This window comes from Melanotaenia boesemani, chromosome 19 (assembly GCF_017639745.1).
Source record: "Melanotaenia boesemani isolate fMelBoe1 chromosome 19, fMelBoe1.pri, whole genome shotgun sequence".
NCBI lineage: Eukaryota > Metazoa > Chordata > Actinopteri > Atheriniformes > Melanotaeniidae > Melanotaenia > Melanotaenia boesemani.
The window spans coordinates 18,780,380-18,806,800 of record NC_055700.1 but is presented as its reverse complement, the minus strand read 5'-3'; the positions used below and the strand labels follow the sequence as shown (position 1 = coordinate 18,806,800).

General features: G+C 37.3%; 1 protein-coding gene across 2 annotated transcripts in view; it reads right to left on the bottom strand.

Annotated features, from left to right (window-relative positions):
* The window catches only part of mmp17a (matrix metallopeptidase 17a), a 106,152-nt gene that overhangs the window by 53,224 nt on the left and 26,507 nt on the right, over nt 1-26,421 (bottom strand). For both annotated transcript variants that reach the window (XM_041970847.1, XM_041970848.1), the window contains exons 2-3: nt 1,530-1,662; nt 516-651 (exon numbers count right to left, since the gene is read on the bottom strand). In XM_041970847.1, the coding sequence (XP_041826781.1) occupies nt 516-651; nt 1,530-1,662 (269 nt within the window). The remainder of the gene's footprint in view (nt 1-515; nt 652-1,529; nt 1,663-26,421) is intronic.

Below are 26,421 nucleotides of genomic sequence, written 5' to 3'. Positions count from 1 at the left end.
ATTGCTCCACTTTCTCTCCTTGGTTCTGACAGGTCGCTGCATCCACTGGTACTGAACCATTAGGGGTTTCATGTACCTAATTGGTTCAGCCTGGTGTCAGTTAAGAACAGACCCAACAGGCTGCATGTTAACGTGCTTCATGGGCTGCTGGTCAGGAAAATCATGGTGTTTAAAAATGTGAGTGGACCGTCCCAGTGTTAGTTTTATGGACCAATTAGACCTATAAATAAACCGTCGGCCCACCAGGAAAATGCCAGGTATGTCAGATTACCAGTCTGTCCCCAGATGTCAGTAATTCTTACACACTGTACCTTTAATGGAAATTATCAGATGTGAAATGAAATTTAATTATCAGAAATTATTGTTGTTCGTTAGAAGCCTTGTGAGAATAACTAAATGCATTAAAAAGCTATAACTTTTTGTGCGTGTTTTCAACTATTATGGACATCTTATATCCTGTGTGGGTTACCTTCTTTACCATTGTGATCATTTCAGTTTGTGTTAATGTTCCCTACCTCCAGGACAGATGCCTCTTATTCCATTTGTTCTGCGGGTTCACGCTTCGTTTCCTGCGGCCTGTCGTTACCTCGGCGTCAGATACATCTGGCAGAGAGCATCTGGGTGTTTTCATTAGACCTAGAGTGGCTTGGTCTGAGGGACAGCACAGGTGAGGGGACATAATTGGGATGCAAATTAATGACATGATAGAGCATAATTACAACTTCATTTCAATGAAAACAAAATATGTTCAAACGTGCATAGTGCATGTTTAAGGAAAACAATGTGGTTTAACATCTGTTTAAAAATGGCTGCTCCAGCAGGTGTAACTCATGTCCTTATATGCACAAATATGGCCTGTGTGCATGCAAAGGAGACTTTGAGGAGCCATTTAAATCATAAAATATACATGCTTGAAGATATCCACACAATACAATAAACCTGCTTACAAGCATGCACCGCTCATATGATCACTCACAGCCTCTTCTTCTACTTTCTATTATTGTATATGTAAGAAATAAAGAAAGATAGTGTTTGCAGAGGAGAACTGTGGTATGAATGAGTGAAAATGTCAATATGTACTGCAGGAAATTATGAGTATGAGAAAATAGAAGGCACACTAATCAATATACTGCTCTGTTTCACACATAGAAGCATCATAAATCACATATAGTAGGCACACAGCAGCATTGTCATTCCACCTTCTCTCTCTCTCTCTGTGTGTGACAGCAAGTAAGATTTATGTTTACAAGGTGTCTGGTGGTGTGTAGACAGCTGTGCAATGCAATGCTACCCAATACATAAAACTGAAATAAATATTACCTCTCAGGGTTGTGTCTCAGTGATATTGATTCAGCTCTCTAATGCCACACTCTGTGTTTTTGTTGGTGCGATTGTATTATATTTCAAAGCTTATATTCTTCCCCAGGTACTATGCTTTAGACTGACATAATCAGAACTTACACAATGACCAAGCAGAGTTGCATAGGGCTATGTTCATCTATAGTCTTTTATAAAGAACAAGCACAAACCTAAGACTCCGGTCTCCTTTAGTCCTCCAAATTTCTGCATGGCTTTGATGGCCTTGGTCAAAGCCTCCTTAGTCTGAAGCTGTCCAGTCACTGGGTCAGGGGGTGGGAGGTAGCCAAACTTACTCAGCCAGTCCTGTAAGGGAGACAAGAAAATGGAATTCAACTGAGATTAAAAGGATTATAAGAATCCCAAAAGTCTGAGACAGGGTCTGTGGATACAACGTCGCTAAGGTAGTTTATGCACATTACTGCCCTCCACTGATGCAAAATAAAAATAAATAAAAACTAAAAAGATCTAGGCTACAGACTACAGATCAGCTAGCGGCTCGAATTGTTGCCTGAGCACAGATTTATTAAAAACAATAATATCAGAAACACATAGATATGAGCATTTTAAAGATTGATTTAATCCACACTGTCCCTGCTTCTGCCTTGTCAACATCCAAACATTTCTCTGATTCCCACATCAGATAGTTTGCTTGACTGAAGCTGCAAATTCAAACAAAATCTCTTCTTCACTTTTTTTTCCCAAAGTTTTTGCCACTCTTGTTCAAAGCTTTCTAAGATTTGATCGCAGATTTGATTCAACTTTCCCATATGGAATATTATTTCAAGCTTTTTATGGCAGACATTAGAATAGCAGTTAAAAGTGCCACAGAGCCATAAAGGATGGTATTAGTCACATCTGAAAACCTATATATATATACATATAGGAGAAGAGCGTGTGCAGCAGATTTATTTTGTTCCATTAAATCTTCCAGTCTGCAGTGTAATGGGCTTTTAGAGCCTTGTCAACTAAACTGAGTGTGCTTGTTTTTTATCTTTATAGCAATTATAATTGTGCTTCTATAACAGGAGCATAAAAACTAATCTTAAAAAAACACTCATTTTTGTTTTATTTATTTATTTTGATGTTACAGAGCAGACTTTTGTTCATTCTTGCTAACTGTACTTTGTCAGGTAGCACCAAATGAATGTCCAAATTTTAATGATTATGTTTACACATATGAAAGTGTGCAGGAGGGCTGTCGAAAAGAAGAAAGTAAAAGAGGTTGGAGTGGCTTGCAAATTGTACAGTTAATATAACAGGTTTGGAATTAGTCCAAACCTTTTCAAATTTAATTGCCAAAATCCAAATTTAGCTTCCTGTAAATTATCATAATCCCAAGTAAAATCTGTCCTCTATTATCTAAATCTGTCCTACTTGAGTCTCACTGCTTCTCTTTATATCTCTTGATCTCCACCAATCCCAGCTTTACCTTCCCACTGATTTGCCATCCTGACAATCAGATTTTATTTTAATTTATTAACTTACTTTCTGGTTATTTTCAGTGACAAAAACAAATAGCAAAGCAAATAGTGTCCATTGGCAACACTGTCAAAATTCAATTAAAACAACTGACTTCAGTTCTTTTGGTATTTGCTCTGTTATTAACTTTTAATATTAAAAGGACGAGTTCACAGATTCCAAATATTTGACAAGAAAACTCTTTGCTGAAAACAAGAAATGTTGAGAAACTTGGCAAAACTGTGAGTAAAAATGTCAGTTTGAATAACAGCTTTAGATATTCAGGTTTTTCAATATTAAAAAAAAAGATATTCAGATTGATTTTGTTTTGAAAAAGAAAAAGAATCTGAATAAAGAAGTGAAGTAAAATTAAAATATTGTGTTTGTTGTCTTTAATTCTTAGGCTTTAAATAATGGTGGAAATGTGTCCTCTTACAGGAGGAAATAAGATGCAATTACACATCAATCAATCAATCAACCAACCAACCAACCAACCAACCAACCAACCAACCAACCAACCAACCAACCAACCAACCAACCAACCAACCAACCAACCAACCAACCAACCAACCAACCAACCAACCAACCAACCAACCAACCAACCAACCAACCAACCAACCAACCAATCAATCAATCAATCAATAAATACTGGGACTGATGTGTACAAAGTGACAAAGAGTCCACACTAAAATGTGAGGTATACTACCATATCTTTTAATGACATAATAAATATAAGGGAGATTTTTTTTTTTTTTATTTATTTGCTCAAAAAGCAACCGCCAATATGGTGAAGGGACTTTCAGTAGCTGCAGCCGTCCCAGAACAGATCAATGACTAAGACGTCATGTCTACATTTTCCACTGCAAAAAAAAGGTTAAAAAGCAAAATGTACAATGGAGATAAAAAAAAGGCCACAGGAAATGTGACAGTTGTAGAATAAAAACGCATTCAGTATCCAGAACAAGGTGCTGATACAGCTGACATTTGTTCTACTGTAGTTGTGGTCGGGGTCAAAAGGATTACAATTCTGGGGCAGGTACTGCCGAGCAGAAGCTACTAGCTAAGCACTTTAAAGTTCAAGAGCAATCCACCTTTCACAGACTGAATGATATGTCAGCATAACCAATGTTCTGCAGGATTTACAAGAAAAAAAAAACTACTGATATTGATCCCTGTTGTTCAATTTCAATGAGAATTTCCCCAAGTCTTACAAGGAAGCCACAGCATGGCCTTGATAAATATTCAGCTCAATTTGGTAGAAGAATGGTTTTACACGACTACCCAGTCATTGATTTAAATAAAAGCAACGTTATGGTTAAATGTCTGAAGATAATAATAAAAAAATTAGCAGGAAAATAAGAAATTTGAGGTTTAAGGTTTTACTCAATCTTCATGACAGACACCTGAAGGGCAGACTTACCAATCAGTCCATAACTTAATAGAAGACCACTGAGTAGAAGCTGATCTAAAATACTGGAGAAACATTTGCAGCACAGCGTGCAACAAAGAACATGCAGTATGTGCAAACCAGTGTTCATTTTTTAAAGTCTCAGAACAAGACCATTGAATAAATGCCTGCTGGGGAGTTCCTTAAGAATGGAGATTGGGAAAAAGAGAAAAAGGTAGCTTTAGGTGAGAGCAAACACAGAAAGCACTTTGTATGACAAGAACTCAGGCCCCCCATCAGTTTATTCTCTAAATCTATGATCAGCCACAGGAAAGTAGGCCTGCAATGGCTGAAACTTTGGGTTGTCTTATAATCAAGTATTATTAGCAGATAAAGAGAAAATGACATAAAGAAATAATGTCTAAATTCCAATATTCTTGTGCCTAAAATGAAATTTAATCCTTTGGGCCTGCTGCCTTTCATCGAGCTCTTTGTCTGAGAAAGAACTTTTTGTATAGTCTTCCAGCTGTACTGTGTTTTGCAAAGAAATGTGATTTTTTTTCTCATTTCTTGTCAGGATTAGAGAGCAGAGCCAAAGAATAATGGAGACAACAAACTTGAAAAGAGGTAGTTTGCAAGGATCTTGAGTTTCATGTATTCTGAAGGCAGTGCAGAAATTAGTAAATGCTTCACTGTGTATCTGAAGCTGCACGGCCAAATGGCTGGTGCAGATTTTCTCTGCATGCAAACGTTTGTATGTTGGGTTACATTGTGCTTCAAGTTCTTGCTTAATAAAGATTAATAAAGATGCCCCAGGCAGAAATGATGCACTGTTGCTTTGAACAGAGTTAAATGAGTCTGCTGCTAAAGCAACTCTTAAGCTCAACCAGTGATACAGAGTGGATGGGATTTGGCTTCAGTGTCATGCAAGAAGTGAATTTCTTCTCCCTTTTTACTAATTTTGATTGAACCAAACAGTCGGTATAATGCCATTCTGGTGTTTACTTTGACAAAGCATGACAAGATTTTGAGATCTTTTTCTCTTTTTCCACAGGTGTTTATTCTGCAACCCCTGGTCTGAAGACTCAATAACAATACCTGTCTAATCCATCTTCAGCACATATCAACAAGAACGTAAAACTGTTTAGTTAAGCACAGCAGCATGTTGACCTCATTTGTTCTAACAGGTCTTAAATATAAAGCATTAAATTGTGCTTAGTTAACTATCAAAAAATTGCTACAACAAACCTTTTAAGTAAGCTTTAACCACAGTAAAGCACCTTTAAAAGCTGCCATTGTTTGATATTTGGGGAAGCTCACAAATGTCCAAGGCCTGTTTTGAGAGCTATGTAAAAAAAATAATAAGAGCAAGCAGGTTAGGAATGAAGAAAGAAAATGAAGGTTCTGGGAACTTTGGCACAGTTTTGCAGAAATGACCAAAATGCACATGCCCTTGGGGCTGTTTATTAGAAAGCGGTACATCAATGTGTTGTGCCTTTGTGGATACAGAGCAAGGTTGTTGTTCTGAACTGTCAACAATCCCAAACTCTGTCATCAATCTAACTGTCAGGGCTGCCTGCCGTTTACACAAGCAGCTGTACAGTGACTGTGACTACTGCTAGGATACACTATGTGTGAGCATAACGGTGTAAAAGGGCAAAAAAAAGTCACAAGTTAACTCTATAAAACCCTTATGGTACTGTGACACAATGACAAAGAAAGCAACATCAGCTAGATAAAATAATTTTAGGAAAGGGAAGACTGAGAAAAAAGACAGTGAGGTAAAGAAAACCAAGCCTCTTGAGTCTTCGCATAAGCTTTTGCTCAAGGGAGATTGCTGTTGTACAGCCTTGTAAACATCAAAACAGACCATTTGACTGTGATTTCACACACCACAAGATAGAGCAGGAGTGTGTGAATGTAAGTCATGCATGAGCAGCATCAATAACATAGGTTAAAAGAAGAAAAACACAAAAACACTTCATGCATAAACAGAAAGAACATCCCATGTTTCCGACCTTACAGAGTATTTCAGAGGAAGGTGGGACAGCAGGCCAGTGTGCAACCAGTAGCTGCACCTCCTGGGGTGGGTTTTAATATCAAGTGATCGTTTTCTAAGAAGAGTTTGTTGCCAGTTTGCTTTTTATGAGTTCCTATAGCCATTTTATTGCATTTTCCATTGTAAAAACATGTTTTGCTATTCAACGATATGAATTCAAGCAGAACATAACAGCCTTTTCTCTATAAAACTGGACTTTAACAGCCACTCTTCAAGCACACAAAGACAGCATATTGGCACTAAAAGTGAGAGTTGGCTTGCTAAATGCTAAATATAAAACAATTAACATAAGGAATTAATAAAGGAAAAATTTATGAAAACTAAGAAAGTACTGATTGGAAAGAACTTGGCTGTATGGTTTTTTTGCCATTTGATAGACACCAGATGTCTTTTGTGTATATTTCAAAGTTTAATGAGGTAGAATTTGAGCTATAGATGTTTTTTTTTTATTGTCCAACATATTGGACACAGCATGAATATTATCCAATTTAACATCTGTTTAGAAAATCTGAATATCTATTGCTCTAATCATAAATATATCTGTATGGCAAGGACTTATCTGTTCCTAGGGCGGTGCTCTTCTGGATGTAGATGTCTGATGTTTCTCCAGGTATCTGCTGGAGCCACTTCTCCAGGGTGCGGGACATGACCCCCAGTGCTCCGATGTGCACTGGTACTATTGTTACCTTAAATTTCCAGGCTCTCTACAGTTGTTCTTTGCGTCCTTGGTATTTCCCCAGTTTCTATATTTCCATCATTCATGATGGCTACATCAATCACTACAGCTTTTCTTTGCTGCTTATCCATGATCACAATGTCCGGTTCGCTGGCTACCACCTTTTTGTCAGTCTGTATCTGGAAGTCCCACAGGATCTTAGCCCTCTTATTCTTCACCACCTTGGCAGGTGTTTCCCATTGTGACCTAGGGGTCTCCAGTTCATATTCTGCACAGATGTTTCTGTACACTATGCTAGCTACTTGGTTATGGTGTTCCATGTATTCTTTGCCTGCCAGTATCTGGCACCCTACTGTGAGGTGCTGGATTGTTTCAGGGGCCTCCTTGCACAGCCTGCACCTGGGGTCCTGCCTGGTGTGGTAGATCTGGGCCTTGATTGTCAGGTAAATGGTAAATGGTCTGTATTTATATAGCGCTTTACTTTACCTGGAATTATACCTAAAGCGCTTTACATCATACATCACATTCACCCATTCACACGCACATTCACACACTGATGGCGGAAGCTGCCATGCAAGGCGCTCAACCACGAGCAATTTGAGGTTTGGTGTCTTGCTCAGGGACACCTCGACATAAGCTCGACAGGCCGAGGATCGAACCAGCAACCCTCAGGCTACAAGTTGACCGCTCTACCCACTGAGCCAGGCCAAAAGGCTTGCTCCTTTGCTGCCATAATTAGCGCCTCTGTGTTGTCCTTTAGTTCAGCCCTCTCTAGACATTGGTAGGACTTGTTCATATCCACCACTTTAGCTGTCTGTCGGTGGTACTTCCCATGCAGGGGCTTGTCCTCCCATGATAGTTCCTTCATTTTATTCTCCTCCAGGTTCCATTGCCTAAGACATTTACTCAGTTCTTCATTCCTTGGGGCCATCTTCCTGATGTATTCATGACCCCCAAGGGATGCTCACTAGTCCTTGGCCTCCCTCTTTGCACTTGAATATAGTATCTGGACACTGGATTTGGTGTAGAACCCTCCATGCATGGTGAACAACGTCCTTGTCTTAACATATGTGGTCTAAATTTCCTCCTTTGGCCAACTTATTATCCCAGCCAGGTATCTGATAACTGGCAAGACATAACTGTTAACTGCCCAGATTTTGTTTTCCGCCAACTGCCATTTGCTTGTTGTTTGCCAAGGTACTTGTAGCTCTCCTTAACATCTGTTTTTCTGCTCTTTGGGAGTGCAATGCCCTCTGTAAGGACTACCTTCTCGGACGACAGTTCTATCAACCAGCAGCTGGTGTTTGGCTCCTCTGTCGACCAATCGGATTATGTATCTCATAATTATTAAATGGTTCTTATTTCACTTTCAGCTTTGAAATTTTGCATAAGGCTGTTATGCAAGTCTGACGTGCCTCGTCTTTAAATGTTCGAGCATTGCAGACTTACTTTCATGGTACGCAAGGTCCGCTTTACAAATTTCACATGTATTTAATTTATTTTGTAAGTTCAAGGTGAAGTTATTTCAGATTTTTTTGACGTCCTCTGCCGCTATTTTATTCCCTGGTCCGCCGCTATATTTTTCCCCTGCCGGACTTTATTGTGCATGTGCAACTTTCAGCAGAGATGAGAAAAGAAGGCAATGTCTCACTTTGTAGTTTTTTTTTTTTTTGTTTTATTGTGCATGTGCATTGAGCAGCTCTCAGGAGAGATAAGGAATAAAATGACGTTTCACTCTGTAGGGTGTTTTCTATTTATTTATTTTTTTTGTTTGTCCACAATAGTCGACGGGTAGATTCATCTAATTTTATTGTCGGCTGATGTCGACAACGTCGACTAATCATTGCAGCACTAATTGTGAAGAGACAACTATATAAATATATATATAGGCCTACATATATATACATATGAAAATGATGAATTTTTTTAAATTGTGATTTTTAAATTGTGTATACTATTTTGTGTAGCTTGCAAATGTCATTAATCAACTCTCAAATATTAAGCAATTTGAACACGAAAAATTGATTTGTACATGCAAACGTTACAAACTACACAAACATTCATATTTTGCACAGAGATTCTTATCCTTAACCTAATTTCTGTATTGAAAAAGGATCCTTTGCATTCAAATAATTAAATGCATGTGCAAGACATGCACAGATCTGACAACACCAGTGTACAGATCAGTTTGCATGTGAATGTGAGATTTTGAGGTTTCTTTTACGAGTCTGGACTTCTCAAAGATTCACAAATACACGCTGCATTAAGTGCTAGCGGAAAGCTTGGTCATCTGTATTTTATGAGATTTTAAGTGATAAGGGTGCTTTCTGAGATCGAAAAGTTAATCATCCCTTGATTATAGAGACACATTGCTTGACTATGTACACTGTTATAAACTGTTATTTTTCATTTCAGATGACTAAAAATGGTAGCTCCACATGAGACAGAGAGATTTTACAACTCAAGAACAACATGAATCCTCCATACTGCAAATTAGTGAACATCCAGATGTAATTTAAGTAATCAAAACCTGCAAATGCTAAATGAAATAAGCTTCTGAATACATAAGAAAACATAGTACTTATAACATCATGTTGGTCCTGCTGCTCTGCACACTTTGGAGGATTCTCTGCTCAAAGAAATCTGATTCAAGTGAATGGGTCAGTTCATTATCAGCCTCTGAAAGGACCTGGGAATTAACCATTCAGTTCAATCAGGTGTGCGGTAGCCAGTAGCAGCATAAAATGTGTGTTTATAAAGCTTTGTTTGTGATTCTCAACTGTCCCAGATAAAAGATGACCAATGTAAAAAATCTTGGGGATACCTTTATAACGGCTAAAAACAGTATTTCGACATCACTAAGGGATGTTCAAAGACCACTGGTGACACAGTCTTGCGATCAAAGAAATTTAAGATGATCATCCTTCAGTGTGACTGCTAGACCCTGTGTCTCTGAACCAGCCAAGTGCAACATAGAGTGATGTGCTGATCAACAAGATGCTGGTGTCATCATGTAAAAAACAATTTACAACAGTGTAGACTGAAGCACAGCAAACTAAATGTTACTTATGGAAGTCAAGCAAATCAAATATGGCTGTGCTGATGCAGCAGGAGCCTTTTTGTGTCTGATAGGTCCGCTAGTTTAACCATATCAGCATTGAAAGAAATAAGAACTAGAACACAGCTTGTGGGTAACAAACCAGCAAATACACAATGTCAATACACATATAAAAACAGGCCAGTCATTTTTCAATCCATCTGCTCATAAATCTTTATGTTGACTTGACTTTCTTGTAGCCTGCTATAACTGGTATTATTCCTTTACAGTCTGCACTTCAAACATGATGTAGTTTATCAGATGTCTGTAGAGTTGGGAATCATTTAAATATAATCCATTCTGACTGTTTTATCAGTGTCAGTTTCTAACTTTGATTCCAAAATGGTAAAACAATAATAAAAATCTAATGTTTTTAAAAAAAACTGATCTTTATGATGAGCAGTGTTAGTTTTTGTATTGATTAAAAACCTCTCCATTAACCATTAATATTGATTAAGAACATAATCTCAAATGCTAGTAGGTTCAGTGTAATCGTAGGACACACAGAGAGAGATTATGACCACATATGTAAAATATTGGCCTATCCAATGGGCTTTCTACTAATTACATAACTTTTAATGTGTTAAGGAACTAACGAGAGCTTGAGCTTGGTGGGTATGTGGTACTGGATATTTTCTTTTTGATTCTTATTTGAAACTGTGTTTTGATTCCAAAACTTGGAGGCCTGTTGTACAGTGCTGCTTGAACTGAACTATTAAAAATGACTGATATCACACAGATCTATAGATGCCTTAATCTGCTAACTGGCCACAACCAATCTATTTTCCATATGTGAAAAGAAGCCACATTTCTACCCATTAATTGCAGTCTGACTTATTGTGCTGCAAGGTCAGTCAAGTATGGTAGCTCATACAGAAACAAATGCACACTCAATAATCCTGCAGACAGGTTCCATATTGATTTGTACGTCCTTGTGACTTGTAGCTTGTGTTTATAATAATGAAAGGTTGGTATTAAGGAAGTATGGGCATCTTTTTTTCTTATCTTAATGTACCTTGCACTTGGCATTTCTAATTTAAAGTTGAGTTTTTGCTAACAGTACCTCCTCAGGAACTGGCTTTTTTACAGAGGATGACCAGAGTCTTGCACTGCAAGGACAGATTTTAGTTGATGGAGGATGATGTGAGGGGTCATCCATCATGCAGCAGAATAGTAGGACAGGTTGCACGCTGTCCTACTATTCTGCTGCATACGACTGCTTAGCCACTATAACAACTCTGATCAGGTGAAGCATCATTAATCATTTCAACATAATGCAATGTTCTGCTGGGAAACCCTGGATTTAAGCATTTATATGGATGCTACTTTTGACAGGTACCACCCACTTAAACACTCCTGCACCCCTCCATAGAGACAGCACTTCATCTCAAACCCACACCACAAAATCTGCTTAGGAACATGTTAAGAAATACAACTAGTTCTTCCTTGGCCATCCAACTTTTTCTCCCTCACCTTCTTCCCTGACCTGTCTTTTTCTAACTCTGTGTCTTCCTCCCACACAGATTCAGCTTTGCTCCTGCACATCTTGACATGAGGTCAGCCAGCAGAGACATGCTTTCAATCAGTTTCTTACTAAGCAGAGGCACAGGGGAAAGAAAAGAAACAGGTAGGAAGGACAGGTATATTGATGGGAACACAACAGCAAGTTAGTAATAGTACTAGAAAGACAGCTGGGCCTTTTCGCAGCAAGATAAAGAAAAAGAGAGGAACTCAGACAAGAGCAGTGACAAACTGTCAGACAGATCGATTTTATGTGGCATTAAAGACAGCATACACGGGACCATGATGCATGTAAAAAATCAGAATTTAGATCAGAATTAAGATGAGACTAGTCAAAGCTCTGTGCTAAAGTAGCATGTATTGAGACTCTGCTTTCCCTTTCGCAGGGTTCTGAGCCACTCCTGTCCACCTCTCAATGATAGCCTTTGTTTTTGCTGACTTGTTTCATTTCAAATTTAATCAATATGGATGAGCTTCAGCAGCAGCAGTCAAAGATGGTAAAATGAAGACAGAACTGAGCACAGATTCAGATATGTAAAATATATCATATTTGTACACATTTTTTTTCTTGTCGTCATATATAATTTCCTTTACATAATTTAGTAACCTATCTTTAACCGTAGAGCCCTTAAATTTTACATTTGCATAAGATGAAAGTCGTTTGATATTTGCTAAGGACATCAACAAGACAGCAATTTAAATGAATTAAGGAGCAGTGAGTGTAAAACTTGAGCACTACACAGCTGATTTGCCACCAGCACACCGCTCATCGCTTCACTAACATGATGCACTTACAGCTTTCACAAGGCAGCTGTAAAACACCCTGCTACAATATAGCAGGATGCAGGAGAGTATATTCTATTCTCCTCTACACCAGAGAGCTGGACTATATACTGTATATTAATCTCCAAAACAGAAAACAAGATATTTTGCAAGCTACCTGTGCATGCAGTTGCAGACAAAAGGAAAAGCAAAAAAGCTGTACATGCAATGCCACGACCATTCAGCATGTAATTGCTCATTTATCTTGCTTTGAACAAATGTGATTTTGAGAGGATGGCTGACTGCATTTTTGGATGCAACTGCTGCTTTTAGTTTAGGTCTTAAAAAACAGATCCAGTCATAAAATAAAGCTTTGTAAACATATGCTATAAGGACAAGGACAAGTCAAACTGAAAAGAAAAACCATTAAGTTGTGTAATTGTGCACAAAAAGTGCCTCATGCTCAGTGTGTGATTTGGATCTCTTTTCTTCAGCTAATAAATTTGTACAGTAAGTTAAGTGGTGATGCTAACAACCAGCTCCTTAATATTTTGTGTTGTATTATCTTTAAATAACTAAGACTTCAAGCAAAAATGACGACATATGACACCATTTGAAACGGATGTCCCTATTTATGGTATGTAAGGGAGCATATGGGCCTTTATATGAAATAAGAAGGAGGATCGCTTCAGTGTGACTGCATGCTGTAAATAGGCATTATTTCGGTTCACAGACAGAAGCCAAAAAGGTTTATTACCTGCATTATAGAGGATATTGACACTTATATTAAACACCATTAGAACTAATGAAGCTAGCCCTTTTTAACACTTAAAACACTTAAAAGTACTTCAGTAGTGACTGATGTAGTTGAACTTTTGTGCTTAAGTTCCAGTAAATATTTTTTTATAAAGTAGATTACATCATATATATTTCATTTTATGTAATAAATGAGAAATACTTTATTTATCAACAAAGGGAAATTGTATTTTTTAAATACAATTTTAAATAAACTTGAAATATAAATTAAAATATACACTTTTAGTCAGTTTTTAGTAAGTAGTATTTTTTTTGTTACTGTAAATGAAAATGTTTTAAATGTACAATTTGTAAATTGTAAATTATACACACAGCTTTACAGTGTCTCTGATGACATGTAAGTGGGTATTATATCACGGTAGAGTGTTTGCTATTATTCGACGTGTTGCGTTATCTATGGAGTTAAATTTGTTTGCATTAGAAAGCTCGTACCTGGTTCCTGTAAATCATGCAGTAAAGACAACCAAGGATAAAATACTACAGATGCATTTGTTGTTCACTTTCATCTCTCAGTTTTTTTTCTGTTTTCTCCCTCTCTATTCCATTTTTTTCTTTTTTCATGGACATATCTGTTCATTGCTTCAAGAAAAGTGGAATGTCCTGATGAAAATAAGACTGATAATACCCACAGAGATGAAAGTAGAGACTGCCAATAGACAAAGGGTGTGGAAGTTGAGGACAAAACGAAGCATTCTTTATTGATCTCAGCTCCATTTCCTCCCTCTTCTGTTACAGATTAGGGTCATTTCAACGCCATAAAACACTTTCTGTCAGATGGGATGCATTTTATTTCTGATTTCCCAAGAGGTCAATGCTCACCCTACCATCCTGTCTCCACACAAAGCTCTGACTGTTTTATCCTCCTGCTTGTGGAATCCTCTATTTGACAAAAACATCTCTGTTTTTTCCCCCTATGAACAGCTGCTGAGTCCCGCCGACCGCAGCCTTACTGACACGAAATGAGTCGCCAGGAGACGTTTAACCCCGCGACCTCACTGTCTCTCAGTGCTCAATAAAGTATCAGTGGCCACTTTAGGGTTTACATTGTTCTTCAGTCCCTCAGGGGAAAAAGGTAAACCTCTACTTTCCTGTCTGTCAGGAGCTTATCAAACAACTTATCCTTCTTACAGCAAAGTGCTGGAATAACTTTTAAGATTAGCACTCAAGTGAAGGTTGTATACAGCTGCATAGCTGATCATTTCGAATGTGCGATATTGCAGTTGTCACATAGGATGTGCAACAAGTAAGGCAGATTAACTCAATCACACCATGCTACATTTTGGTATTTTTGTTCAAACCACAAAGGAAAAGAAAACCTTGAACAGTTCTCATTTTCTATGACTAATCTACAAGATAAAGTCTTTATGACACGAAATAATCTAATTTAAAGGTGGCAGGATAAGCTGATGCTTCGTTTTCAATGAATTTAATTACTATTCCAGTTTTTTGCTTGTAATAGACATGCAGCTTTCTGTAAGCACAGAGTCAAATATGAGAAATAAAAGAAACTTGGTTGCAGAAAGAAGCTTGCCAAAAAAATAAATTCTCAAATTAAGAAGAATCATCGTATCTGAAGATCTTTTCTCTCAAAGTGAGAAAGAAACAATACTGAAAGACGTATTAACAGGCTGGTTTCAAGGGTTTTTCACTTAAGAGATTTTTTCACAACTTATTTCATGATGTTTCTCACATCTTTATATTTTTTATTTCAGGAAATCTTACCAAGTGTAATTATCTCACAGCACATAGAGATTATTTCACTTGATAAAAGTCTTAATCTTCTCCATTTAACTGATTCTACTCATATTACAGCTCATTTTTACTGTGTAATGATCATGTTTGCTGTTCCACACTGGACAATAGATCCCAATAACACTGAATTTTCACTTATGTTAAGAAATTTCTTATGACAGCTAACGAACATCAACATCTTTATATAAAAGAAAATCACAAACGGAACAAAAAAGAAAGAAACATGTCAGTTTAAGTTGCAGCTTTCAGGGTAACACATTTCTCTAGACAGTTTCTCTCCACATCACCCTGAGAGTGTATGCAAAAAGCAGCAGTGATGCTATCATTCTCTAAAGCAGCTGAACCAGCTTTCCAGCTTATTTTGAGAAATCGTTTACTTAAAGTATTACACTGGGATGATATAACAGGCAGGCTGTGACAGTTTGTTGTGTGTTTGACTAAAGACCTCATAAAAACCAAAGCCACAGGCGGGTTTTTAAAGCAAATACCACATCTTGAAGAAATGAGAGATTCGGTCTCACCTGTGCAAACGGAACGTGTGAAAGGAACAGAATATAAGAAATGGAAAGGAAGATGCGGCTGACACAGAAATGGTTTCACAACCATGTTTGATCACAGGCAAGAAGACAGAAGCTGCAGTGCCAGACAGCAAACAGTAAGAATTAAGCTGAGCCCGGACATTATCTGTTTCTGAGATGAATATTCCTCACCTGTTGTCTTAGGCTTTGCAAACTAACAGCACTTTTTTTTTCTCCGAGCTGGAGTCAAATGAACAACAGCCCTACTTTCTCACTCCAACATGACTAACTGCAAATAGAAACTCATCCATAATCCCATAAATCATCATGTGCTGTGAAAATCACCACAGCCAAATGTACTCTGCCCTGCTGGGCTTTGCCAGTTGATTACATATTTATAGAGAATGCTCTAGAAACAATGGTGCTCCTTAAGAGCTCTTGATTTGTCAACAGAAAAGCAGCATTGTCCTCATAATTACTGTTAAACTGAGGTATTTAACATTTGTTATTCAGAATGAAGAGGAATTAAGATGGATGTTTTATAGCGTTTTAAGCATAATGCAATATGTGGTTTATCAAAAGGATTTGGTGGAATTGCTCATATATTTAATGGTTTTAAGACACAAATAAGCGAACACAGAAAAAAATAGGAAAAGGAAGTTTTCTTATACTATTTTTAGATCAAAAAGTAAAGTTTTGATTAACTAGTCCAAAATCCCATCTGATTCAGGTGATTTATGAAAAAAAAACATTTAAATCCTTTCATTTAAATTTCACCAAATTATTTGTTTTGCTTTTCAATATCTGACAAATAAAACAAGCCACTAAAATCCACTTTCTGCTACAGCACGAATTTGCTGATCAAAATTATCTCTATCTTGTAACTATGAGCCAAAACCACTGATTCCTACCATCTGTGTTTCCAAAAACAACACAGTAGAAAGCCAACACAGTCAGAGATACAGTATGAGTAAGTTAGCTAAAAGAAGACTACCAAACTATTTCTATCTACTATATGTTGTGTACACTTAAATACTATTGACAATATAATGATACACCCAGTAGCATAGCTCCTCCACTGTTTGTACTCACTTCTATTGTTGGCCATACTCTACCCTTATTCAGTATTGTCTTTTGTTCTAATTTATACAAAAAATGATTGAAAATGTGTTTAAATTCAATTTAAGTCGAAAACATTCAAGACAACTGTCAATCTACCCAGAAGTTAACATCCCAGCCAGTTCACCCTAAGGTCTGCCCGTGCAATGTGAAGAGAAACTAGAAAAAAACCCGAGGGCTACATCTCCGGCTCTACAAGCCTCAGTCAGCAATATTTAATGTTAAAGTTCATGCAAGTAAAATTAGAGACGATGGAACTAGTAGGGCTTGTTTGGAAGAAGTGCCGGGAGAAAGCCTCCTGTTCCAAACTTCCAAAACTGATATAATGTACTTTAGACAGACCAGACATTAGCCACAATAGACTGCACCATGTTTGGAAAAAAAAAAAAGATCAAACACAGCCCACCATCAACACAAACACCTCATTCAAATTGTGAAGCATGGTGGCAAAGGGACGATTATTTGGGTTTATTTGGCCAACACAGAACCTGGACACCTTGCCACCAGTAAGTCAGCCATAAACCCCAAATATCACAGATCCATCCAACCAACAGCTAGAGCTTGTCCCACTTTGCATCATGCAACAGGAAAATGATCTGGAACACACAAGTGAATATACAACAAAATGGTTGAAACAGAAAATAATCATGAGGGTGTGATTAATTTTTCCCATTGTACTTGACTTTTTTACTAGTTTTGTTAATAAACAATAAAGGCTGCAAAATAAGCTTAAACCATAACTTTTTTTTACATGAGGTTTATTATCTTTTTACATGACAATACATTTAGATCAGACATTTTCTGTAATTTGTAATCTTCATTACAAACACTGAAAATAAAATAAAGATCATCTTGTCACAAAAATCCTTAAATCTTTAAACATTCAAACAGGCTTTAGTCTGGAAAAATACCCTCTCCCTTACATTTATCCTCTCTCCTGCACATCTCACCATCCACAGTAATTTTATTCCCTCCGTGGTACCTACATTCTTCAGACTCCTCCAACATTGTTAGTGTGCATTTAAAAATACCCACAACATAAATTCTAAGAAAAAACAATTACTATTTAAAATGGAAATAAGTGCATTAGACCCAGCAGGCTCCTGGATATTCTGTGTGCATCTGGTTACAGCTGTGATCCAGAGCGCTGGGTTAGAGACTAAAACAGTGGTGCCATGCACCACGCTAACAGCATATCTTGATCCCTGGGTCACTCTTAATCCAGGATGTTCCAACAGGATGTGACTCTAAGTGTGTTGCTGTGTGTGTGTATTTCACTGTCACACTTGAATACTTGATGTCAGATTAAGGATAAACAGAATGAGAAATTAAAAAGAGTAGCATCACTTCCCTCTCAGCTTAACAGTTTATATGCTATAGAGGAGAGAACCAGTACCATCAGCTGGGTGGGACCATCTTTATGTCCACATTGTAATAAATTACTTGGAAGATTAAACTTTGCCACTTTAGGCTCATGGAAGGACTATATAACTATATAAATGCTGAAGTTGCAGTCTGCTGTTTAAGTGGAAATGGTATTTGAAATTTACAGCACACTTCCTGTTAACTTTGCCTAGAAATTTGCTTAACTCTGTAGGCTAAAAAAAAATCTGTTATGGAAACACTACCCATTACTTTAATCACCATTCATTTAAATTTGTTTTCCATGTTTAGAGCCACGCAGTCCTCTTTCACCTGTGAGCTGGCAGTTGTGGTGCTTGTGCTGTCCAAAAGACAAAGACTAAATTAATGTGAAAGTCAAAATGGAACAGAGAAGGTGTAAAGGTAAAGCAGAGTTAAGACTGAAACCTGCATTCTCTCCATAGTCTTCAAAAATATATATAAACTCAAAATAAACGGGAAGCGAGATGGAGACGTTAGCTCTAAGACACAGCGCCAATGCAGTTTTTGACTGAGGTTGCAATTTCTCAACAAGTGTGAAAAGAGATATGAATGAAAGCCCAAAGTCATCACTCCTTCAAGTTGTTTTTGTAAACTAATCTCAGCAAAATCACAAACATAACTGCTTTTCTAGTGACTGAGCTGAACTTCATCTAAAGGTGGTTCACGCTACTTTATACATGGCTGCAATAGACAGCTGTGCGCCATGGCTACAGCTTACAAGCCCGAAGCGCCCCACCAGCTGCTTTGAGTTAAAGAAATGTCTTCAAGATCCAAGCAAAGAAATGTAATTGCCTTTATTCAAGCTTCTAGGAAAAAACAGAGAAATGTCTGTTTTGGTTGTTTACTGGACTTTAAGCCTCATGCAGTACAACGCAAACAAGCTGAGATTTACTAGTTTTTTTTTTACAAAATCAAAGTGTTGAAAACACACACTTATTAGATGAATGAGAAAAGGAGATACAGAATGCAGACTCACAGATTTGCACTGCAGATTTTTGGTCAGTTACATCTTTAGAAAAATATTTGCACTTTCAAAAATGTATTCGTTCACTCCCTCAGTCCGGTGCTCACATCATCTTTCTAGTTGTAAACTGAATGGGAATTTGTTTCCCCAGACACACACCTTATATTCTTATGTAGATGGAAGAAGAGCTTTCTCCCATTTGTGACAAAACATACTGAAATCACTCCTGAAAAACCATTTTTTAAAGGTATTTAAGGAGTAAAAACATATTTTGGTGCAGAACTGGATATTTAGGTATATATGATGCTTTGTCTGGCTTTATCTACTGAAAACAGCATTGCAAACATGAGGTAGTGGCACTGCCTGTGGGCTGCAAATTGAAGGCAAAAGCTCTTATCGCACCACAAAAGATGAACACAATGAAGGAATTGTGGGTAATCGCTTGCTATAATGTCAGATATTTATTCAGGAAGGGTTTAAATATGGACTTATGAGTCCATTCATAATGTGCATGATACTGATCAGACTTAAATAAAACATTTAATACATCCTTAACCTCACACACTGACTTGGATATGGCTGTTAGATCCTTGCAAAGCAAAGACATGCTAAAATAAAGGTTTACCAAGACTGAGACACTGAATTTAGTTTGGATTATCTCCTTCCATCAGTAACATTGGATTGAAGCCAAACCAAAGATGCTCCTGGGTCAGCTGGCGCCTCCTCTGCTCCCCATTCAATCAATGCCTTTCCTGATTCTGAGCCTGTTCCACGCTTTATCGAATCCGAGCCCAAGTCCCTTCCAGGCGATCAGTGCCAAGTGTTATGACATTAAGAATATATATCAATACTGAACCTGTTTTATACATTACAAGTTACAGTACATCTGTGTATATGCAAGCAGTATCTTTAAAAAGTTATTTACATTATAAAGAAAAAAGGCATTTTGCTTTTTTTTCCTCAACAAAACTCATCATTTTAATGTAATATGAAAATAATAAGCTATAATTAACAAAATTAAATTTTTTTGTCGGCGCTTTTTAATGCACAAAGTTCATTTTAGGGGTCATCCAGAGTTCACATTTGTTGATACTGTATATCCAATCAAAATACACATCTGTTTCTGACCTTCCTCTATCCTCTCTTGCCTACGAGACAAACAGCAGATAAATTTTTAAATGAAAACATTTTCTTTTTCAGTAGCTCACTTCTTTTTTTCCAGGTTATACAACATTAACGGCATATGGATGTCTTTGCTTGGTTTGCACCCAACTCTGGTGCTTTAATGGATTCTCTTTTTTTCACTTTTGGATCCAAAATGTGAAAGTTATTAAAAGCTCTACTTCTTTTCAAGCAATTTGTGCATTTACATGAAAATCCTGATAAGTTCTTTGCAGAAAAACAGAGAAGAGAATGTTGGAAGGATATTAATATAAAGATCTCTAGGTGTGCCTATCGACATTAAATCTGGGGGGAATGTACAGAGATAGCTGATTGTAAGCAGCCATAGTGCTCTCGGTCCAAATTTGATATATTGCAGTCATTATCTAATAAAATGTTGGCATCAGAGATGATACAGCTGTAGAAATGGCCACCAGAAAGCAAATAATCACAGTAACTGCTCTGCCTCTGCCTTCCTGTGAGTAAAAAACAGAGATGGGAAGGTATTATTAGCAATGTGCTGGGTGATGCACATATGTTCAGACCAACCACTACTCCCATGAAAGGTCCTTACTTGACTTATATTGTGTGATTACTGATTATATGGAAATATGAAAATAAATCCCACTTAAAATAATTGTGAGTATGCTCTTTTCACATATGAAAACACATATTTATTAATCTCTTAAAGTGATGCTATTCATTCATTCACATGTTTATTTTTCTGTAAAGTACAGTATAATATAATAACATTGGTATAATATTATAGAGACTTTTGTTTATTAACATGTCAGCTTACATTGGTTTTGTAAAGCATTGTAAAGTTGCATGGAGGGAACTAAAAGAATCCCTTTTTTGATACATTTAGGCATTTTGAACATTTATTTTATATTGGAAATAATGTAGTTGTTATCAACTTAAGATAAACACGATTTATTTAACCCAATAACATGGCTGTTTATTAGGAGAGGAGCTGCAGCACCACACAAAACTCTATAAAACCTACTGGAATAACAGCTTTTTTCACATGTATTGCTCATGGCAGACTGAGAAAAGAACAGCTCACTTTAAAACGTTTTTTTAAATGTCATTTTTCTAGTTATTCTAGCTCAGACGCTAAGAAATAAAAACATCTTAATGCTACAGGTAATGATTTCTTTGGAAAACCAAAGAGCAAAAAGTTTATTTATTTAAGCATTCTGTTTAATTCCTGTGAAGCTGATCATAAGTCAAATTAACCAACTGCTGCTGTGCATCTGTCCATTTATGTTGCTGTAGTTGTTCACATTTGTGCTGTTGGAAGAGATGCGTATATGTTACTAGATGTGACCTAGTCAGATTACTGTCTCTTAGAAAAGCACCAGAAGGGACATTCACACATGCAACCAACAGCTTCAGTTGCCACCAGTTTAAATGGAAGCTGTGAAAGTGCCTGCAGTGTTAGTTAAAAGCATATTTGAAAGATGAAAGTTTGCATATGCAATTCATGGAAAACCATATGAATTACTTCATTTGGAGACCATGTGTGTTCTGTTGTTCTGTAAAAATTGCTAGAAGCCTAAGCTTCTGCTAAGGCAAATGCTCAGCTTTTAGGAAGCTGATCCAGACCCACATTGTTATGGGTTCTTACCTTTCCATAGGAATAAACACCATCTAAGAGAATTTAAACTGATTGGGCTGTATTTCATCTCTGATGTCTTTGCTGAGCTATAAAGCGTGTTATAGGGCATAAGGATGTGGAGGACATTGGTTGGCTGAGATAGAACAGTATCATATTCCTGAGGGGACTTCAAAAACAGATGGCTTCTCGAGTGAAAAGGGTCAGCTGACCACTTTCTTGCTGATTTCTTGGCTTTGCTGTCATGCAGATCCCAAGCTCAGCAGTAAGCAGCTGGTTGGCCCCTGCCTTGTGTACAACAGCACACTGTGGTTTGTCCTTGCTAAGTAAAGGCTATAAGAAACTACAACCTATCCCAACCACGCACTATGAAAGGTCTCTCTTTCCCTTTAAAAGCTTATACCTGCTGGTGTCTTGAAAAAAAAGGAGCCCTTTTTACAGAGGTCAAGCTAAGGGGTTGTAAGTGTGTTTTTTTTTAAGTCCAAATATCATAGAGTGGCCTCACATCTGTAAGGCTGGCAGGGTTGTGTCATTGGTAAACTTTGCCAGGCGTTTAGCACAATCAAAAGTGCAGGAGGGAGTAAGAGCAAACAATCCTGTGGTGTACCACAGCTAGCTGCTGCTTTTTGAGCGTAAAGCCAGAAAAACCTCATGAAAGCTGTATTTCCTCCAGCACGGAGGAGCACTGGCTATCTTTTTTTTTTTGTTTGTTTGTCTGGTATCCCTCCTCACCAAATGCTGCCTTTACCGATATAATATTCTTAGGGTTCAATACAAAATCATAAGTTGTCATAAGTTATATTGAATGTGCAAAGGGTAATGGCACAGAGTTAAGGAAAAGCATAGAGAAAAATAATGACTAAGCACCAAAAACAATGTGGTTGCCATGACTGCCACCAGAATCTCTGTGAGTAAGAGTTTTAGTGTTTATCTTCCACTTTAACAAGAAAATATTCAGTTTCAGTATAATAATATGATGTGTTGTAACAGTCTCCCCTGCATTTTGCTTAAACTAGTGCAATGTCATAAAAGTTTTTAAAATCCAAATATTTTAACTTTACAACAACAAAGAAGATGACTTCTGCTCCACAATACTCTACATGCGTTGTATTAAAACTGAACAGACCGCCACGGAGTGTGATACACTAATAGTCATCTGCTGGATTCAAAGTCACTATGTTGCAAGCAGATGGCACACACCCCAGCTTGTTAAAACACTCCGTCACCTCATTAGACAAGTACCTTCATCTAACATGATTATAATGAAACACATTGCTGAATTTTGGTATGGATATTCTCTTAAATGTGCATGCTTTTTGCACAAAGTATCCAATCACAGCCTAACGTCAGCGTCTAATTATATGTAGACGCTCTCATATAATGCAAATATTATTCAATTTAGAGCCCCCATGTGAGCCAACAAAGTGTGTGTGAGAGCGAGAGTATGACATCGAGGATTAACATGCGGCTGCTAAGTGAATCATTTAATCCAAGGCTTAAAGACAGCTGGTTCTGCAAAGAGCTGAGACACAACTTCAGTCTGCTGGCTGAGGCAGTGGAGGAGAGGAGAAAAACTGACTGACAGTGAGGAAAGATTTAGAAATGGTGCCACTTTCCCTCTAGATCTTCAACACTAAGAGACCTAGACATGCCTGGCTAATGGAGCTTGCCATTTGGTCAATCCTGTTAAATATGGAGCAATGAAAGAGGGAAGGATGGAAAGATTCAGGCAGACTTGGTAATAGAGGGGATTGATCTAAGGCTGCCACGTTGGAGGTAACTGACAGAAACACCAATATAATGTAAAGCATTTAATGACATGACTGTGCACACAGGGCAAAGTGACCTAAGGATTAGGCAGGGACCACCCCGTGACTAAAATCCTAAACCTCCAAGTCACTGGGGATAACTTCTCACAGCCACTTTGACAAAGGGTTGGGTCAGTTTTAATTAAACAGTACTTTAATTATATATATATATATATATATATATATATCAATTAGCTAAAACATGATTTGTATATTTAGAACGGGTGTAATACTGAAGGAGTTTGTTCTGTTAATCTTAAATATACCGTATTGTTCTTAGTCTTGCCAGCTAACTTTATTTTTATATATTCTAGATTAAAGTAAATCTCAGACACTTTTTGTGAGAAATTTCATTCATTTATCACGTAGAAATGAAAACTTAAAAATTTCAAATTTGACATTATGCCAGAATGTGGGTCCGTGTATCAGTCGTTCATTTTATATTTAATTCAAAATCGAAAATCAAAATATAGATTATCAGCTTTTTTCTTTTATTCTTCTATGAAGATGAAACAAAAAAAAAAAACTAAAACCAGGCTGTTTTTGCACTTTTTAAAACTTTTTTTGAAGAAATTAAACTAGTGAAATGACCCACGGACAGAAATAGATTTTAATTTTTATTTTGTCGGATTTCCGTGACCCGGAAGGTGCTGCAGAGTCTCTTTCTGCAAACGGGGTAGCTGTGCTGCTGCATCTCACCACGGTGCAGCCTGTCTCCCTGAAGGACCAACATCCACCCAAAAGCAGCGCATTTTGGGAGGAGCTGGAGAGAGCTTTTCTCAAATTGGGGTTCCTTTTAAAATGACCAAGTTAATGCAAAGGGGATTTGTTTGTTTTTTTAACAACAACAAAAACGAACAACAAAGTTATTACTCGTGCCATGTTACAAATTTGAATTTGCCATTATCTCAGTGAGAGAAGCTCATTTGGGGCATTTAGGTACCTTGTCACAGTAGTGAACAGAATCCACCAAAAACCACATTATCTTTCTCACTTTAGAGTTTTCAAACCTTACATTTAAAGCCGCAGTATGATCCATTTGATATATCACACTATTTATGTAGAATCTGACAATCTGATCCACACTCCTTTCCAGTTGGTGGCGGTGATGCACCAAATCGCTGCGTGCCCACTTCCAACAAGAGGAAGAAGTCTCTCTAAATATAAGACTTTTTTTGAAGTTATAACTAAAATGAGCAAGACAACGCTAAACTGCATACTGCATCCATCACAAAAGCATTAGTCCAGGTGCTGAACTGTCCTGCCTGCAGTTCAGACCTTTTACCAATAGAAAAGATTTGAGACATCATTAAACAAAAAAACAGCAACAAAAGCCCAGGACCTTTGTACAACCACTTAAAATACAAAAGGAGCTCTTTTTCTTGCTGTCCCCATTATGTTTTCAAGGGCACATGTGTAGATCATGTCTGTGTCTGCACCCCGTTAGTGCTCTATAGGAACATGTGCAAGTTGGCTGTCAGCATGTAATCTCACAGCTCTTCCTCTTGGAGAATGATTACAGCGGAACATTTTCATACATTGTGGTCTCTAAAGTGGACACCAATTCAAAAGCTCTGTTTTAGTAAATGCATGGATGCGGATGTAGGCTTACACACGAGCCACTTCAGTGGACATTAATGTACCTACTGACCAATATCCTTGGGAGTAAAATAATTTATGTGAAGAAATATTGCACTTGTTTAAAAATAACTCATGCATGCAAGGGTTAAAAGGCATACAAAAAAAAAAAAAAAACACGGCCCAAATAATATTTACATTACATTTAGTTTCTCAGGCAGCTAAATTACACAAGATTAGCAAAGAATCCTTACAAAGCACAGTTCAGACCAGTTGGTGTTGTGTTCCACAGTTGGTGGTCGAGCTTTCTGTGTGACCTCAGTAACTAATGACAGCTTCTGTTCAGTTGCTGGCTCTGCTTGTGCTTCACTGATCAGATTATATAAAGTTTTTTTATTTTTATGTGATGGTAGTAGACAAATACATCATCCTAATCCATGCAATAATTTCTTTTGAAGAGTTTTTCAGGAGGTCTAACCCAACTGGTTCTGTGCAGCAAACCATCAGCTGCATAAGCATTTTATGTGTTTTAGTACAGATGCACACATTAGTACACACACACAGTAAACATTAGTATATATAGAGTACCTAAAATTGTCTTTACTAAATATGAGTTAAATGAATCTTAACTTAATTCAAACTTAGAAATCTCTGCAAGCATGATAATTTTATCTGTTGTCATAGAAAATCCTTGTTTCTACAATTCTCTTGTTTTATTTCATTCAAAAACTTTCAATGCTTCTTATTATTATGATTTCCAGCAGACTGGATGCCTGTTCAGTATTAAAGCACACTCTGATGGACATCTCGCTCCACAGATGCCATCACTCCAGCTCTGCCTTTCTGTCATGCTTTCCAGTGGGCATTGTAGTATATAACATGCACTGAGGAACACATCAATGATAGAGTGATGTCTTCACTGGATATGTTATGAAAAAAACTAAAAAGAACAAAAAAAAAAAAGGTTTGCTGTGATCTTCTTCCATTTGATGCTCAGAGGAACTCATATCAGCCAATGCATGTTTTTCAAGCATTACAGGAAAAAGCTTTTCACAGTTCATAATTTAGACAGAGACATACTGATGCAACAAAGCAGCCATGCGAGGAGCGACTCTTGACTCATCATCTCAGACTGTCACCACGGTCCTGGCCAAAGGTTTGGAAGTGACTCAAATTTTGTGTTTCACTTTGCTGCTTTTGTTTTCATGTTGGTGATTCACGTTCTTTCTGTTTATCTGGAAAGAGCACTCAGATGAATATTTTCTCTTTTGTGGATGGGTTGACTCTATAAGTAAATTCTAATTTTTATCATACTTTTGATCCTGATCAGTCAGAATCACTGAATATAAGTCAGCTGCAGCCAC